Below are 19,273 nucleotides of genomic sequence, written 5' to 3'. Positions count from 1 at the left end.
AAATTCAATATCAAATTCAAGTTCCTCAGTTGTCTAAACTGTGATTACTAACAGTAAATATTTATACTCATAGGGTCCTTTTAGAGACAGAATGGTATAAACTGTTTTTTCCTTTTTAAGACACTGGAAGAACATGAGACAGAGACAGGGATGAAGTCTAAAGAGGCCAGAAAGTATATTTTCAATAGTTTGGATGATATAGTGCATGTGAGTATTCAAGTATTTTTCTTTTGCAAGCTATACAGCTTAAAGCTACAAAAAGATTTATTTTGAAACTTATCAGTTTGGTTCTGTGAATTAGAATACATGCTAGGAATATTGTCCGCTCATCTATACTTGCTTCTGTGGAAACTATCCATCTCTACCTGTCTTCCTTGATGCATGGATCTTGTCTTTCTTTGTTGTTGTGTGATTATTGTACGGTTACATTTGTTGTGGTGAACACATCTTAAATAGTGTGCAGTGTGTTCCATATTTTACTAAAACATCTGCCAATCCAGGTAAAATGACTCTCTTATCTAGGTTTTGTCTATATTAAAAATATTGTTTGTCTTCAGCCTTCTGTAGAGGACATTGACAGCTTCCAAACACTTTTATTTTTAACTAAACTGCATCCTAACATTTCCACTGCTTCATATCCCTTGATCAATAATAAAGGAAATCTCTCTCTCCCCTGACCCCCCTTCTTCTCTGACACTCTGAGAAGATACTAACAGTAAACTCTCTCATATCTAGCAGCCCCAGGACCAGGAGGTTGCCAGATATCCTGCATAATAAAGAGGTATACCAAGCAATGCATAACACTAAAGGAAAACAAGAGTATATATTGAGGAAAAAAAAAAGTATGCAGAGTACCTTATTTACCAAATCACAATAGTATTGTACACTGTAAACTTATCCTGTATTTGCTGTGATTATTTGTATTTACATTCGCTATACTGTACTTATGGTCAAAATGCCACTTATCTGAGAGTTCTGGATAATAGAATGCCAGATATGAAAGAGTTTACTGTATTTCTATTTCAGGTCTTGTGTTACTGTACACAGTCAGAGTTGTCGTCTTCATGTACTAGCTCTGTTTTCACAGCTTGGCCTTAATAAAATGAATAATAGACTTGAACCTCTTTAATGTGGCAACCAATTCCAGGCCAGGAAAGGTATGAGAGAGTTTGGGGTGGGACACTTACCTGACATCCTGCTCTGGTGGGAGCACACACACAGCTTTGTGTCCCCTGCCACTCTCAGGCACCATACCCTGCTGCTATGGGAGTGGAGGGGAAAACCCTCCAGCTTAGCATGTCACTGTGCTGCCATTCCTCCTGCTGCAGTGGAGGAGGGTAGGGGGTGGCAGTTTTCAGAGCTACTTCCTATACTCTGCCCGTCAAGAGTCCATACCGTGGGAGTTCCTGGGCAAGGGACACTAGCAGTATGGAGGTTACAGTGAACTGAGCATTTATTTAGTATTTTCCACCTTCAAGGCAAAATTAAGTAAGAGGACCTAGTGGAATGAATCTTCCTTTCCTCGGTTTTCAGAGGTAGGCTAAATCTATTTAGTTTTGAGAGCTGAAGACAGATTAAACCATGTCTGTAGACTTCCAGTGGCATGGAAGCAGTCAGAGAATCTCATCTGATCCCATATGTCAGGCACATTTGTTCCCTAATCACTCTGAGTGACCATCACTGACTAAAAATGTATCAGTTGAAAGAAAACACTTCCAAGAATGGAGGATGAGGCAGGTGGGGACACCAGTAATTCTGATAATTTGGTTTCTTTTTCAATGATTCTAATCCCCACCTCCAAAATAGACTGTTAAATTCCAAATCCCAAATTTGGAATGGCAGGTGGTGTTGGGCTTCGGGAGGTGTTAAGTGTGTCAGTAGTGGGAGAAAAATAGTTATGTACACAGTGAAATACTGAAGGGTGTTCGTTGGCTCATTTAGTTTCAAGACAGCCATGTTTGGACAAGCTAATACATTCCATATACTTCACTTGGTCCTGCTTTTTCAATACATCTTTTCAAATGGAAAAATCTAATGAAAGGAACCAAAGGAAGTATTATCAATAGGCATGTTTGTTTTTATTTATTTTTGTTAATTGTTCTGGGCCAGGTGAACATGATGATGGACTTGGAAGGAAGTGACCTATTGGCAGAGAAGGCAGACAGAAGAGAATTTGTCAGTCTGTTGAAGAAAATGTTGCTGATTGATGCTGATTTAAGAATTACTCCAGCTGAGACACTGAACCATCCCTTTGTTACCATGAAGCATCTCCTAGATTTTCCGCATAGCAACCAGTATGTTATGTACATTCATAATAAAGCCATGTTGTTTGATGTAGAGTAGTGCTTTATAGTCATTGACATGCATAATAAAGACTTAACTTATTTATTACTTAAAAAAATCTATGTACATTTGATTCATATGGCAAATTATAGTTTCCTTTCATAAGTTATGTATATTAGCCAGTTGACTGTGTGATTGTGAATTACTGGTATATAAATGGTGTGTGTGTGTGTGTGTGTGTATATATATATATTTGTGTGTGTTTATATTCTGTTACTTAAAATGTATAGAATGCTGTAAGTAAATAAAAAGTTCATATGACTAGAAGACAAAATTCCCTGCACCGAGTACACTTTATTCTCATAGAATGTTATTCAGAATTTATCAGAATCTGGCCCTAGTTCTCAAGCCCAATTAAAGTAGTTTAACAATGCTGGAAATAGATACTTGAGCAATGGTTTCCTAAATCCAATAGATATGCACAAGTCTAAGGAAGGAGAGAATTTTCCTTCTAATTCAGCTTCTTTTTTACATATGCTAAGTTATAAGCAGATATTCAGCTATACGTTTTAGGCAATAGAAGCAGAAAATAGTTACGGTTTTTCTGGATATTAGACTGTAGATTCAATAGGTTTATCATTAATTGGAAGACTTGGGGCTTCAGAGAAGTGATGCCCATAATCATCATTCTAGATATATCCTGCCTAATGAAATCATAGGGTTAGAAGGGACCATGAGAGTCGTCTAGCCTAACTCCCTGCCAAGATGCAGGATTGTGTTAATTTTGAAGTTTTGTTTTCAGAAACATTTCTCCTTCCTCCAGTGGAATTAAAACATTAACTTCTAAAGAGATTTTTTTAAATCAAAATAACTTACCTTTTGTCTCCTTTTAATAGAGTGAAATCTTGTTTTCATATCATGGATGTCTGTAAATACAGATCAAACTCATATGACATACGTAATTGCAATAAAACACCACTTATGAGACCAGTTGCCTCAGGCAGTGCTGCTGATTTGGCTGCAAACTTCACCAAAATTGGCACAGTGAGTCAGGTAAGAACTTTTGGCTATTAGCACTGTTAATTTAGTTTCTCATTTTGATTTCAACATATGATCCAGAAATCATTGTATTTGACAGTATCTGCAAAATATTATGTACATTTCATTGCCCTTTTCTCGTGCTTTTCAAATTGAAACCAGTTAGTTTTCTAAGCCTGATTTCAAATAAAAATGTAGCAATTTCAAATTGTCCTACTGAAAGTACTGGTAGTTTGCTTAGTGACAGAGCCCTCCAGTGGTCAAATAGTATTTCTTCATATGAAATGTTTTGAAACTTCAGTTACTGTGGAATTATTAATTATTTGCTCTCTCTCTTTGGCTGTATCTACACTATGAAATAAAATTGATTTTAAGTCAGTTAGCCTGATTTTTTCAAGTGGCTGTCCTCACTGTAAATTCCATTAGCTCAACTTATGGTGCACTAAAATCGACATTCTATCGATATCATAATAGCGTAGTAACATGACAGGTGTAGCATTCAGTTCAAATTTAAAATTCCGAATGAAGCATAGTGAGGAAGTGCCATGTCTTTAAACTGACTCCATTAGGCACCCGACGTTTCCTGTATGTGCCCCACAGTTCTCTGCTTTGGCTTCTTCCATCTCTAGCGCTCTCAGGTGTGGAAGAATTGAGCAACAGGAAGACCATTACAATTCTGCAGCTGGAAGCCCATGGCTGTATAGTCATGAGATGCTAAAATCTTCTTTCTTTTACTTTGCTAATAGTGCATCTGTAGGGTCTGTGGTTCTGTGTATACCCCTGCTAGCTGCCTTTTTTACCCTGTACTGCCTGGTGCCTGCCGCTCTCCCTGCCCCCATACCATGTGTCAGCTAGGCTGTGGGTGGGGGTTGTGCTTGTCTGGTAGAACAAGAAACTTCTTTTCAGCCACTTACATGTTGTCCTGCCCCCTACATCCCCTCCTTTTCCTCCCTGAGAGGTGCCATGCATTCTGGAACTTTCCCTCACCCACATCACGTGGCAGCTACTCTGTGGGTGGGAGTCATGTGTGGATGAGAAACTTCTTTTCAGCTGCTTACATTTTGTCCCAGCCCCCACATCCCCTCCCTTCCCTACCTCTGGAGCCACCACACAGTCTGGAACATCCCCGTGCCCAGCTGTATCACGTGGCTTGAACTCAAACCAGTAAAAGGACATGCTGTGCAAGGTGCCAGGCAGCTTGTGTGTGGTGAGGATCACAATTTTTGGGGGATGCCTGTAGGCTGGGGTGGGGTCTTTTAAGCGGCCGTGGGAATCCTCCCTCAGTGGCCATGATTTTTGGGGCTGGCTGTAGCCAGGGGTCTTTTAGCTGCCCCGGGGGATGTCTCCCTTGGTGGTCACGATTTTCAGGGGCTGGCTGTAGTCTGGGTTCTTTTAGGTGGCCATGGGAAGTCTCCCACGGTGGTCATGATTTTCAGGGCTGGCGATAGTCAGGGGTCTTTTATCTGTCCGGGGGATGTCTCCCTTGGCAGGCATGCTTTTCAGTCAATGGAAGAAAATACTTTTTCACTAGAATGGCTGTCCTCTGGGACCAAATTTTTTTATATGGGCTTTATCAAAGAGGCAGGCTTTATTCAGGGTCTTTTAGCAGCCCTGAGCCATAATTGTTTCAGTGATTCATTGGAGTTTCAGTACAGCAACCGTGTTGACTCAAACATACTTAACACAGCAGGGGAAAGGGGAATGAAATGTGGGAAGATGTAGTCATCTAATTGCGGGGACAGAATGCTACCGGGCTCAGAGAACTGTGGAGTTCTCACAATACACTGCTGCAGCACTTGATTTGAAGCTCGATTTAAACTACTTGTGTGTGGCGGCTGTTAGTCGCTTTTTGTGGGAAGCATGTGGGAGGGTGAAGGTGCTCAAAATCGAATGGATAAAACCCAGGGTTAAGAAATCAATCGTAATAAAATCGATTTTCTCAATGTAGACGCAGTTTGTGTGTGCATGTTAATCCATGCTATATTTACTGTTTCAGGCATTAACTGCATCTGCCCATTCAGTTTTACATCATGGAATACCACTGCAGGCAGGAACTGCTCAGTTTGGTTGCAATGATGCTTTTCAACAGGCACTGATTATATGCCCTCCACCTATCCAAGGTAAGATGAACTGAAATTGTTTCTTTTGTGAATTTTGAGAAGCAGCAGCTGTTACTAGAGTAATTGTATTTTTGCAGTATATGTTTTCTGAGACTTGTTCAGTTCTGCTATAAAATCTCCCCAGACCAAAACTGGAAGAAATTTGATTAAATTAATTCAAATGGATAATAAGAAGTCATGCTATTCATTTCTAAGTGATTTGTTTCCATATTTTAACCCACAGCTCTCTGAATGAAATTGAATGCTAAAGCAGGAATTTTAGTCCCTCCAAAATGTTTAGATAACTTGTACTTCTGAAGTGTGATGTATAGTATAGATGAAACTGAGATATTGTAATTCATTAAGTAAGATGAGCCTAACTTGGTCCCTATTGAAATTAGATTGTCTGAAACTATTTCAGTGCAAAGCATACATCTTACTTGAGAGATACATGCTAAAATTTCTGAGCCCTTGCATTTATGCTTCGTATTCGTACGCTAGCAGTTGTTAATCTAATGCAATTCATAATGAATTCTAGTGCAATTCATAATGTTCATTTTTATGAAGGTGTCACATAGACTCAGCTTGGGTTATGTGACTCTTAAGCGTATATGTTTGAGTTCTCTCAAAGCATTCAGAAATTACAGAAACCACTACTAAGGCAACACAAAGGAAGGGTTGTAAACCATATTCTAACACCCAGTTGCCAGTTTTTCATCCTTGCAGTGATGTAGGAGCTCTGTTACTCATTTTTCCTCTGGGATTCCAGGACAGATATTGTCTTCTAAAAACTAAAGACCCTAGAACCAAGCCAAGAACTGTTAAAATGGGACTGCTATGCTTGTAGCACAAATACTTGTTTTTAGAGACGTCTGTATAGATATAGATGATGATGTGATACTGTGCTGTATAATGTCAGAACAAGATTTGATTTCTGTCACCAATCTAGCGCGAACAGTGTACTGGTGTGCTTTGGTGGACTAGTGTTGTTTATGTCAAACAGCGATTTGCTCACCAGTTTAAAAATGAAAATGTCTGGTTCCAAAGCAGTCCTGTCCAGTCCTTATCTTAAATGAGGGTATCCTTATCTCCAGTCCTAATCTTAAATTAGGATACTTACCCCTCTGGTGGATCCTACAATTACTGAGTGTCATTATGATGAACTAGGACAGTTTTTTCTAACCATTACAGCATGAACATACTATTTGAAAAAGGTCAGGTGGCCACAATAATGCTTTGGGGCAGGTTCTTTGCCCAGTTGTACTCTTATTATGCAACTTAGGCAGCACAGAAACAGGAGAAGCCGTCCCTAAGTCTCTTGCTTGGAATTCCTACTATGCATATAGTTCTTATGCCTACCCCATGGTCCTTGGTGTATCAGATGCATTGGATGGAAAAGAGGAGCATCTTGGGGATCATAGACACCTTGCAAGTTAAGCAACCTCTAGCTCTAACCTGGGCTGGATAATAGGATCAAGGAGCTAAAAAAGGTGATTGGTTCTCTTTTTCTCCTCTTTTAGGCTATCATTGATTGACTGTAGTGAAAAAGGGCAGAGGGAGCAGGGGTGTCGGGGGGGACATCCTTTACTAGGTTCTTCCCTTGGCTCTGGCAGTCTCATGAACACTTGTTCTGCTGTCAGAGGGCCTCCCCCACAGCTTGGTTGGAAAGTCGTCATAGATCTTCCTTGTAGCAGTACGGGCCCATCAAACATTGCAGATTAAAAATTACAATACACAGAAAACATTTTAAATTCATAATTAAATGTAAACCAGAATTGTCCTCAGAGCTGATGGAAAAATGTAGGTCTTTCAGGCCAAAAAAATCTTGCAGTTTGTGCAGGGGCTGGCAAAGGAGAAGTGGTTGTTCCAGAAGGTTCCTTACGTTCTCCAGGAATCTGTTTTTGGGAGCATGCAGTAACAATGGAATTGGGGTGGAGTACCTTGCAGAAACTTCATGCTCTCTGAGACTTACCTCTGGGGTTGGGGGGTGGCGGGGGGGCAATGGATAAGGATCTTAGAACAGTGTGATAGGAAAGGTCATGAAAGGAAAGCAACAAGAGGAACACTGTGGGGCAGGGCAAGAGGTACAGCAGAAGATAGGGAAATAGCCAAAAGTGGGGTAGGAAATCAAGCAGGACATAAAACGGAAAATGGACTTTTGTAGACAAAGAGGTGGGAGATGAAGATATGCAGTTACATTTTTGAGTGGAGTAATTTTTCTTAGCTTTTAGCTAAAACACCATTTACAGGTTTCACATGAACACTAAAATTAAGCATTTGGTCTGTACCTATAGGCAGCGCCATCAGTAAAATTTATTCCATCCTATCTTGGGGGATCCTGGTTAAGGTGCACTGTCCTTAAGCAAGGAGGTGACAACTTGGGCAAACTTTTGCCATCGCAATTCTCTAATATCAATTTGAGAGGCATGTTGGAATTCCAGAAAAGAAATTTTTGAATAATGTTATTGGAAATGTTTGGTATCCTGTGAGGTATCGGTGTTAGCATACTAGTATTTGCTCTGAGGCGGACTAGAAAAAAACTGAAATATTACTAGGATGTGTGCCTTTATACGTGTACATAAGAACACACATTGAGCTTTATTTCACTAAACACATACACATGGTGCAAGCAGAAGCTTTTTTGTTTGAAAGATTTGTATCAGTATCTAGAATCTGACAGTAGATATTTATGGGAAGAAACTCTAGGTTTTGCTGTTTTGTATTTTTAAAAATCAACCTATCAGACTGTTCTTGTCAAAACAGCTCATTTATCCTCTTATGTCACTGTCAACTGTGGAGAAGAGAACGTGGTTTAAGTGGCATTTGGGTATTGGATTTCACTTCGGTTGTATTTTTCCGTTTTTGTCTTTGCTCTGAAGAGGTCACCCATTGCTGCAGCACACTTACGCTGAGAGGCCTGTGGTGTTGGAAAATGGCCAGTCTTTGAAAGGGAAAATTAAATTATTATGAGAGCTGGAGGTGTTAAGGAGTTCTTTGTAAATTACTCTAAGTCCTGCATAATTCTTTCTCACCAACTGAGAGTCACAAAGATCCTGCTAGACAGAGGCAGAGGAACAGAAGCCTTTCTATTTAAATTAAGAGCCCAAGAAAACTTGCCTTTCATTAAGATAATGATAGAGCCAGTAGGTGCTACCAACAGTACCGTTCATGGCTGCTGCCTCTATCCTGGGTTGCAGAAATTTCTGAAATCTTTGAGTACACCAGGCCAAAACGTTAGACTGCGAGACAAACCTAGAAATGTAAGCACAGATGATTTCATTCTGAGAATACTAATTCCAGGTAAGTAATTTATTTTGTGCTAATGGTAATTTTTTTAAAGGAAAGATGTATATTACTATTTTAGCAATACATAATACATTGGATATTGAAAAGGGGTCCAAAAAATAGGTTTTTTGGATTCCATTATCTTCTCGTACGTGTGTGCTGACCTGCTGAATTAAGAGTTCTGATTTAGGTATAGTTTAAATGGAGAAAAGAAAGATACTGGTTTCACCAGCTACATGACAAGCCGAGTTTCTGGTGGGGAAGTGCTGGGAGAAAAAGGTGAACTATATTTGGTGCGGTTCATCATTCCTTATTTATCTGCTGTGTAGAATATCCCAAGTGCTGAGTCTTGCTGCTCTTGGCAAAGTTAATTTCTTATTATTTCTTAATTTTCTTGATGCAACTCACTTCATCAGATGTATAAAGGGAAAGAAAAAAAAACATAATAGGGATACAGAGAGAGGTACTGAAAGAAAATCTCCTTTAAGATAAATTGCATTGATTAATCCAGTTTGAAAGGTCTGTGTCTGTGGTATTACTGAATTATAAACATAGCAAGAAAAATGAGTTGTCTGTTTAAAAATGTTACCAGTGTTCGCATTTTGCTTAAGTTGTGTCATAGTATTTGGCTTAAAGCTTGTATGACTCATTTTTTCCCCTCCCATTAGGAATCCCTACAAACCACAGCAAGCCAACTGGATACTCACTGAGGGTAGATAATACTGTTCCATTGGTGACACAGGCCCCTGCCATACAGCCACTACAGATAAGAGCAGGAGTCCTGTCTCAGGTTGGTTCATTTGGAATTCTGTATTTTACAAATGGCAATTTCAAATGTTATATTACTGAACACTTCAGAAATCTTATAGTAGTAAAGATTGTATTTGATATGTCCTTTAAAGCAGGGATGGGGAACCTTGCAGCTCACAGGCGTGGTCCAGCTTGCTGCTTCATTTCTTTAGGCTCACATCAAGTCTCTGCGCAACAAGCCAAAAGCTTGAGCCTTACCTCCCCTCCTGCATCCCCATGGGGTTGAAGCCACGAGCACTATCTTGCCAGCCTGTCCCTTTGACCCCCAGGCACTCCAAACCCCGTTGCATCACTGACTCCACCCCAGAGCCCTTGTCTTCTACTTCATTCCAACGCTCTCCCCCCAGCCTGGACCCCCTCCCACATACTGAACCTCTCATTTGTGACCCTACCTGGAGCCTAGAGGAAGCCCCAAACCCCCACACCATTCCTCCCATGCCTGGGAGGCGCTGTTGTGACCCCTGAGTGATTTTTTTTTTTTTTTCCCATTGGTCAGTGGTCCCTGATTGAAGAAGGGTTCCACACGTGTGCCTCAGTGTCCCATTTCAATCACTCTTTTGTGTTTATGTTGATTTCTAAGCAGCTGTTATAAAAGCCAGCCATTTGCTAGTTAATTAAATCTGCTTTACACTTCGTGACAGCCATGGTCTAGTCGAACTCAGCAAATACTGATTCCTGCTTGGCAACAAGTAACACCTGTGGCTCCTCCTCCTGCAACTTTAGCCTCTGATCCTGTGGCTGGTCCACAAAGATTTGGAGACTGGGGGTAGGTCCAAAATTTCTGTACAACACCTTTATTGGATTTCTGTATAACAAAGAATCTGAGTTGAAGAGTTTACAGGTAATAAACCCTTCTCTCTCTTCAGGAAAGTGATTCCTCATGGCAGCCATTACAATTCAGTGATGCCACAGCCTCTCTTAACCAATCAAATAACTTTGTCTGCCACTCAGCCAATTAGTGTGGGCATTGCACATGTTGTCTGGCCACAGCCTGCAGCTACCAAGAGAAATAAACTGTGCCAGAACAGGTTGGTAAAATGGCATTTTTTTTTAATTTAGTGTAGAGATTGAAATCATTGCTTTACAACCTTTTGTATGGTGGAATAAGAGGGAATGATGCATGCTCATTAAGGTAATTGACAACTCAAACTTTCCTATTGCCCTGTTAGAAAACAAAAATCTCGCTAACTGCTTTGTCAGTTTGTCTGAGGTATTTTGGGAAATAGGATGGGTGACATGAAATGAAAACACACTTCTTTACCTTTGTTCTATTCTCTGCCTGTGACAGTAGCAGCTTTATCTATATATGGCTTAAATGGCCTTATGCAAGTGATTAAAAATATATCGAGGTAGTCCTAGTGAGGTGCTCCTAAATTTTGTGCATGAGAACTCGTCAAGTGCAGAGTTAAACATCAAGAGAAGTTATATAATAGTGGTTATAATGTGGCTAGATTAGTATTAAGAATAGTCTTTCTTTTGCTGGCAGCAAGAAACACTTTAGCTGCTCACTGGAGAAAATGTGCCCCATCACTACAGAAATGGTTTGCAAAGGTATGGGATGTTTAGTAATGGAGAAACTAAAGCTATGAAGAACAAGTATGGTAGTGCTTATAATACTGGACTCCTTTTCTAGTGTTTCCTAAGTTCAGATGTTGTCCAAAGCCCATCGATGTCAGTGAAAATCCTTCCAATGAATCAAGACTGAAATGTCTGTGGTGTCCCAGCTAGCATTTTTTCATTCCCTCTTTCCTTTATAAACAAGTGGTTGCAGCATATTGTATTACATTTCTTTGGTAAACCAACCTTGGATCGTACGTTGCAGCATCCAGAACAACTCTGCTTGCTATTTGCAGCACTTAACTGGAAATTTTGCCATTATTGTTACAGAATACCACCTATGCAATATCTCTAGCTGTATCTTCACTCCTTGATGTTTTACTCTTTATTTTTATTTATGGATGTATAAAAATGATAACTTATTCTATTTGGCTTTTAAGTTGTGGGGAAGATGTTACAAAGATTCTACTAACTGTCTAATGAGGTGTCTTCTTCACAGGAGTAATGTCTTACAAAATACCAATATCCAAAATTCAGCATTTATATCTCCAAAGATAATTAATGTGAAGGCTGTCAAAAGAGTAAGTTGTATAGAAGCACAGGACAATCATAATGCAGAAGGACAGGAAAGGAACTGTTGCAAAACATCTGTCAGGCAGGACCCTGATTCATCTGTTTCGAACAAACAGCGTCAAGCTATAATCATTGCAGATTCCCCAAGTCCAGCAGTCAGCGTGATCACCATCAGTAGTGATACAGATGAAGATGACACAGGACAAAGACATTCACTAAATGAGTAAGAGCTTATAAATATGTCAAGTTTTATTACAGTGTTGTTGTACTACGATGTGCAGTGATGACGGCAACTTCCTCTACTTCAGCTACCCTGTGTAGCCAGTATTTGACTTCAGACGCAGTCACCTCGATGTGCTTCCGACTGAATTTTTGTAGAAAAGGCAACTCCATCACCGTATCTTATTTAGAAACTGAAGTGCTGCTTGTAAAATTCTGTTTTGCAATGCTGTGCAAACAATGCAGTCATAACAGGGACTCAATGTATATTCTTTTTTATAACCGTAGAGGAGTTTAAAGTTTGAAAATTGGCTTCTCTTAGGTACTCTTAAGGAGAGAAGGTTTATTCATTTTATTTCTTATTATATCTTCATATGTATCCACCTCTGTAGCATACATGTAATACTACATGTATCTGTGTACGAAATTGGATGTTGAGTATAGGCAATAGAAATGCTGCCTTAGTGTTTTTTCCTCTGGAAAGTTATTAAATAAATTATTCCATATTAAATTACTATGAATCAGAGAAAATATGTTTGAATGCATTTATGCTCCTCATGGTTGTGAATTGGGGATTTTCCTTAAACGTGAGTTTGAGCAAGCCTAATGTTATCTGATCGTTCAGGCTGCCAATCTGAAACTGGTCAACAGGCAAAAGAAGATTAAAGTGTAGGATCATATCTTTAAAATATGATTATAGTATGTGTACAGTTTTTAATGTAAAATTAATTTTGTATAATTTTGTGCATTGCTTGTGCACACAAACCATAGATTCAGCATGTAAAATACTCCCCTCCATATGTAAATTGACTGCAAGTTAGGTTTGTATGGGTGCCATGATTTATTTTCAGTTGTGGTAGTTAGGCTTCACTGTATTCAGTTTTTTTCCAGTTTTGACAAGTAATACTGTAGAGCCCCCTGACTTACACGATTTTGACTTATGCATTACTTGCAATAATGTGAGTCAAAATCATGAGTGGCAGGAAGAGGAAGCCAGGAACTAGGTGGCAGCCTGGCTCCCCTCTACTCCCAGCTCCGCTCTGCTTGCTCTTTTTACTTTTACATTTAGACACCAAAACACAAATGACCAGATTTTTTCAAAGGTGATGTGTACCTTCAGGACATTGTGGGTGTTCACAAATTCTAAACTTTTTTTTTAAACTTTATGCAAGTGCCTATATTTGGATTCAGGAGCCTTACTTTAGTCTGCAGATTTTTAAATTTAAACTTTAGATTGAGTAGAATGCCAAATGCAAATAAAATTAATTGGTTTTTATCTTTTGGGTGGTAGTCCCACTCCAGTATGCTATTAAATGATATCTCAAAGAACTGTCCATACTACTTTTAAGATTAGCTGTATGTAGAAGGAATGAATGACATGTCAAATGACAGGTAGTATTCATTTTTGTGTCAATGTTTTTTGTTTGTTTAAGATGTAAAGGTAGCCTAGATTGTGAAGCTTGCCAGAGCACGATGAATATTGACCGTGTGTGTTCATTAAGCAGCCCTGACAGCACTCTGAGCACCAGTTCCTCTGGCCAGTCTAGTCCATCTCCTTGCAAAAGACCCAACAGGTATTTATTTAAAAAAAATGTTGTTTTCAGTGTTCTTCAGGAGCCTGCTTTTAGTGAAACTACTGACATCCTTAGTAAATTTTATTTACCTTCACTGGATTTCTCTCTTTCACGGGCTACCTTATATTTTGAAAAAATTCTTGAGAGATTTATATGTATGTCAATTATATATGTTTACACATCATAGCTAGTTTATTATATGTTCCTGACAAGTGGCATTCATCCCATTGAGTGGCTTCATAGTATTGAACTGAATGGCAATAATGCAAAGAGTGTATTTAAAAAAAAATAAAATAAAAACCTCCAAAAATTACACACACAAAATTCTGTTAGAAGAATGTTGATTGTTAAGTCTAGCACTCAAAAGTTGGGAAATGCTAGAATGAAACAGCTCTAATTCAGCCCTTCATGCACATCCTTTAAAATGCAGGCTTTAATTACATGAGTACTTGCTGTTTTTTTTCATAGCACCTGCCTCATTCAGTGCACAGAATGGATGTTGCTCAATTAATGAACGCCTATTAAATATTTAGTTTTCTTGTTCAGTGTTTGCCTCCATGCCTTATTTATGTCATACTATTTAAATGTGCTCTGAAGAGAGAATTATTAATTTCTTCGTAGCCTCTTCTGTTACCTTCATCACTATAGTAGTTGAATGTTTCACAAAGACTAGTTTATCTTAGTAGTAGTAATAAAAGTTAGTGTATCTTCATAATACTCCTGTGAGGTAAGTAGGTGGTCAAATGTTTCCACAAATTTGGGTGCCTAGATTGATAGCTGCATCCTGACTTTTTCGGAGTACTTAGTATTACACAGCACTTTGTTTGTTCATTTGGCAGCAGCTGTGAGTGCTCATCTCTTCTGAAAATAAGCCTCCAAGACTTCCTGTGAGGTACCCAGAGAACAAGAAACGTGCAGTTAGAGACCATCTGTCAAAAGTTTGCTTTAAGTGTGTTGCCTAGTATTGTGTAGGAATTATGTCCCAGAGGCAGGAGTAGAATCCCGTTCTTCGATTGCTTGCTCATGTCCATTCAATAAGAAAGGGGTGTTTTCACCACATGTACTGGTGCTGGGAGCTCTTCCCTCAGTAGTATCCATAGGGACCAGCTCTGATACCCTCTGATGCACCCATGTTGGGATATAAAGGGCTCTGCATCCTTCTCCCACCCTTAGTTCCTTCTTGCCACCAGTGACAGTGCTAGAATGCCGGCCCCTTCAGCTAGACTTGGTGCTTTGTTCTGTGTTACAAATTTTTCTTGAAAACTAATTGTGTGTGTTCTTTTTGTTAGCCCAAACTGCCACTCCGCCTAGGGTGGGTATTCCACAATCCCAGGCCTTAAGCCCTGTGATTTGTGTAACCCTCCCATGGCTATCAGAGACCTGCGCAGTAATTGTCTGAGGTGTTTGGGTGAGGGGAACATAAATAGCAAATACTGCATTTGTGAATCCCTCAAACGCCAGATAAAAAAAAGAGACATCCATTTCAGGTTGCTCTTCATGGGGTCAGTGCTATACCCAGCACCAGAGCAGAGGTGTGATTTGTTCCTGAGTACTGCAGCATTGGTGTGGAACACCCTGGTGGTGCTGTAAGCTGGCACTGATCCCCTGGCTCCAGATAAGAAGCGGAAGATGGTCGTAGGGAAAAGAAGAGTGTTGAAGGAGAGCCAAGACTAGCACTTCCATCTGCGTAAGGCCCCAGCTCAAGTCGAGTGGTGTAGCCCGTCCCATCCCTGCCAAACTGCCATCTTCTAGAGGTCTCATTAACTCCTGAGGCCCTGCTGGAAGCACAGGAAATCCTAACCTTACCATGGCTGCCCTTGCTGGCTCAGGCAGTGCCATAGTCCAGGGGTAAACCTGTCTTGAGACCTTCTCGGGTGTTGCTACCTCAGAGACTTCACTCCGTCATAGGGAAGATCCTGCCAGCGCTCTCCCATGTGGAGCTGTCTCACCTCAAAAGCTATGAGGCAAGCTCAGTGAAGCCCTCTCTTGTCCCTGGACTCTGGTCACTGAGAATGGGGATTGAGGCGCAGTGCGATGGTAACCTGGCGCACGCCTTGGCTTCCCCACCCAACACCCCAGTGGAAGCATTAAGACCAGCTGCCTGCATCTCCAAATTCCTCCATATCTTTCTTGAGATCATTTGCCACTCTTCAAGGTACAGATCTCTGCAGTTGGGGACATACCCCAGACATCCGACCCACTGAAGCTCCCGGTCCTACTCCATGTACCAGTACTGCTCAAGCAGAGTGAGTTATTGATTGCTGGATTATGGATACCAGTCCATTTTAATACTGCCACTCCCCGAGGTTCCAGAACAAAAACTCATCCCATTCAGACAGGTTGACAATGGAACATAGGGTCCAACATCATGTGGTGAAGGGTCGTTGGTCCCATCTATCCGTGAATGCCTCTCTGCCTTCAGCTGGTACTCCCTGGAACTTGCCTAATGTGGAACGTACAGGAGCAAGCCCTCAAAGGAGAAAAGTTACCTTATTCCATAACTGTTGTATTTTAGGATATGTTTCTCATGTCCCTTCCATGCCCACTTTCTTCCCAATTGCCTGAGTTTCCAGCAAGAAGAAAGTGAGAGTGGGGGGAGCTGATGGTGCTGTTACTCCAGAGGTCACCAGATCAAGTTCCCTACAGATAGTACGGGGGGAAAAACTTCTGGCACTGATGCATGCGGCAAGCACGTGTACCTAATGTGGAATGGACCTGAGCAATGCATCTCAAAGAACACCAGTTTTGGAAAAAGATAACTGTCTTTTTTCCAGGGTAGCATTCAACAGCCTTAACCATGAGACCATTCTTTCTCTACCTGCAAACCCATGCCTTATCCCATACATCACTCCAAAACAAATGAGACAGGGCTTGCAGACAACAGCCTCACTTACTGGCCAACTCTGATGCATTCCTAGATCATGCTCCATCCTGTACAGTGAATGAGCCATGGTTCGTGTGCATACTTGGAGGAGAGAAACTGATCATATTCTAATAATAATGGTATCATAATGTGCACATACACATAAGAGAACAGAATTAAGGTTAGGAATTCTCGGGTGGTTAAAATTAAGCATGTATTTAAGTGCTTTGCCAGACCAGTGCCTTACTCTGCAAATCAGTGTTCTCATGTTTTCTTAGATGATGTCTTAAAAATAAATGATCTTGTGCACATCTCCTCTCAGTGATGAACACATCTGGCTACCATGCAGCCGGAGCACTTAGATGAACCTACTCTATACTCTATACCCTTCCCTCTGAATTCCTATTTTATGTGGTTTTAACTTTAGGCTCTTAAATAAAATGTAAAATTAAAACATTTTTGTCATACATAACAAGAACGCTAATGGAAAAACACTCTTCCTATAATGCAGTATTTTTTTATAGTATGTCAGATGATGAACAAGAGAGTGGCTGTGATACTGTGGATGGTTCCCCAATCTCAGACTCCTCAGGACATGACAGTCCATTTGTAGAAAGCAGTTTTGCAGACAACACCAACCAAAATACAGAAACCAGAAATTCAGTTAATCCAGAAACCAAACCTGCGGTCTGTGCTGTTGTAGTGCCACCAATAAGAACAGAAAACAGATTAAATTTAGATGAGCAGATGGCAAATACAGGTAAGCTAATGTAGTTGGTCTTCTCTTTTATACTGACACAAAAATCAGAAATGTGAATAGTTTCTTTGATAGGTACATGCACCAAACATAAGATTTAAGCTATCTTCCTCTCTTATTTCATCATATATTTTACCTAAATTATTAAATCTTAATAAGACATTTTTATAACATTTTGTAAGTTTCTTGCTTTACTACTTTACAACGATTGTCTATTTGAGTAGTTGATAGAATTAAAGTTATGCTTTGGTACTGGTAATCAATTTGAATTGTCCAAAGGTAAAACCATGTTCTGTTTAAATCTTGCCAGCTCACCCATGCCAGCCACTGATAAAAGGCCGATCTGTCCCTGGAAGAATAAACCAACCTCCTGCTGGGGGTAACCGTCAGCAAAAATTGACATCAGCATTCCATCAGCAACCTGTAAATTTCAGTCAGGTATGTGTACTCATTAACAGTGCAAAACTAGTGTGACCATATGTCTGTTTTTAAAGAGACAGTCCCATATGTAAGCCCTTCTGCAGGTGTTCCTAGTGTGTCTTAAAAATGGCCAAATAGTCCCTCATTTTCTCTCTCCCCTCTCCCATTAGTACTGGTGCATCCCACTGCTAACCAGACCCTTGCTTGCCAGCTGCACGTCCACCAGTGGTGAATGGTGGAGGTCCAGTGACTGATGGTGGGCATGCAAGGCTGGTGGCCAGGAAAAGCTGCCGTACGTGAAGCTGGCTGCTCCCTCTGCTGGTCTATCAGCGCAGTCCCTTCTGCATGCCAGCTCTGGCCCACCTCGCGCTTGTTTTCCAGTCAGCCCTGGCTGCTTGTTGTGGTGGCTGGTGAGTGTGGGCAGGCAGTATGTCAGCTCTGATGCCCACCCATCAGCCCTTTTACATTCTCTCCCTCTCACTGTCTTCTCCCTGATGTGCCCCTCCACCCCCTCAGCCCTGCTGTTCCCCATATGCCCCCTGGGCTGTGCATTTTCTGCTCCTGGTGTTGTGTGGAGAACTAGCCCCAGGTCAGATCATTCAGCTAATCCACACCCTGGCTGGCAGGTGCCTTCATTCCCCATACAGCAGCTGTCTGGGCTGGCAGCCATGGAAAGCACAAGATGTTCTTGGCCCAGGGCACTGGCCAGGAGGAACCAAGCCCTGCACGTGCCAAAGCCTTGCACAGCACTGGCACAGGAAACCACCTTCACCCATTAGCAGAGCTCTGGAATGGTGGAATCCAATCCTCCAAAGCACTTGTAACCCCTCCCAGTTTGGTTTCATCTGCAGACTTTATACGCATACTCTGTTTAGGCCATCGTCTAAATAACTGATGAAGATACTGCAGAACCCTACTTATTATACCCTGTCAGTAGTCATTATGCCTGTTCCCTGTTTGGCCACATGACCTCATGTATGTGTAATGCTATCCCTCTGTCTCGGTGATATTTCTCTCTCTATAGGCACATCCAGGGAACCTCTGGAACTGGAGCAGCAGCCTTCACATAACCCTTTCAGCAGCATGTTTATCAAGTGCGTAGAATTCCTTAGCTGACAGTTTCAGCAGGCACTCTTCAGAATTCATTCCTAAACAAGATCTTCATCATGTTCAGAGTGCCATCTTGGCTTTCTTTTATAGGTGAACAGGAAACTTCCCCTGTATTACAGGTTAAACTTTTCTAATCCAGAACTCTTTCTTCTGGCAACAGTCATAATCCAGCATGATTATAATTAGCTGGGGGACTGCTTATCATGGGTGAGAGCAAGCTTCTTGTGGTCCCATGAGGTTTGTTTCCAGCCCCCAGCCTGGCTCTCACTGTTCTGTGCTGTGATTTAGCTGTAATTTACCCCTAAATGTCTTCTAAGAGCTCAGTAAGCAGAGGAAGTTGTTGGTCATGTCACTTCTCTCACCTGCCACTGGTTAGGTCCTAAGGGTATCAGAGAGGTTCAACCTGTACTGTAGAGCAGGGCTGGGGAAACCTATGTCATGTGGCTGGATCCAGCCTGTAATTTGTTGTCATCAGACACTGGCGTTGCACCTCCTATGCACCTCTCCCCACTCTCTCCCCTACCTCCCAGGCTGGAGCATGGCTTATTATTTCAATGGGTATTGGGTGTACAGAGGTGTGCAATTTGTTGTCAGTCAAAGCAGGAAAGTTTTTAGCAAATGTTATACAGCTAAATGGAAACATTCCTCCTCTTGTGCTTAACAGTGCTCATCTCCAGAATCTGCT

The 19,273-nt window shown here is 41.0% G+C and overlaps 1 protein-coding gene across 5 annotated transcripts in view; it reads left to right on the top strand.

Annotated features, from left to right (window-relative positions):
- The window catches only part of HIPK3 (homeodomain interacting protein kinase 3), a 122,703-nt gene that overhangs the window by 97,876 nt on the left and 5,554 nt on the right, over positions 1-19,273 (top strand). For all 5 annotated transcript variants that reach the window (XM_074997624.1, XM_074997626.1, XM_074997623.1 and 2 more), the window contains 11 exons: positions 121-207; positions 2,110-2,294; positions 3,180-3,336; positions 5,318-5,441; positions 9,374-9,495; positions 10,157-10,281; positions 10,382-10,543; positions 11,572-11,868; positions 13,298-13,438; positions 16,826-17,061; positions 17,369-17,496. In XM_074997624.1, the coding sequence (XP_074853725.1) occupies positions 121-207; positions 2,110-2,294; positions 3,180-3,336; positions 5,318-5,441; positions 9,374-9,495; positions 10,157-10,281; positions 10,382-10,543; positions 11,572-11,868; positions 13,298-13,438; positions 16,826-17,061; positions 17,369-17,496 (1,764 nt within the window). The remainder of the gene's footprint in view (positions 1-120; positions 208-2,109; positions 2,295-3,179; positions 3,337-5,317; positions 5,442-9,373; positions 9,496-10,156; positions 10,282-10,381; positions 10,544-11,571; positions 11,869-13,297; positions 13,439-16,825; positions 17,062-17,368; positions 17,497-19,273) is intronic.

Source organism: Carettochelys insculpta, chromosome 6 (genome assembly GCF_033958435.1).
Source record: "Carettochelys insculpta isolate YL-2023 chromosome 6, ASM3395843v1, whole genome shotgun sequence".
Classification (NCBI taxonomy): Eukaryota; Metazoa; Chordata; order Testudines; family Carettochelyidae; genus Carettochelys; species Carettochelys insculpta.
The sequence above is the reverse complement of the archived record's forward strand: the minus strand, read 5'-3'. Positions and strand labels throughout refer to the sequence as shown.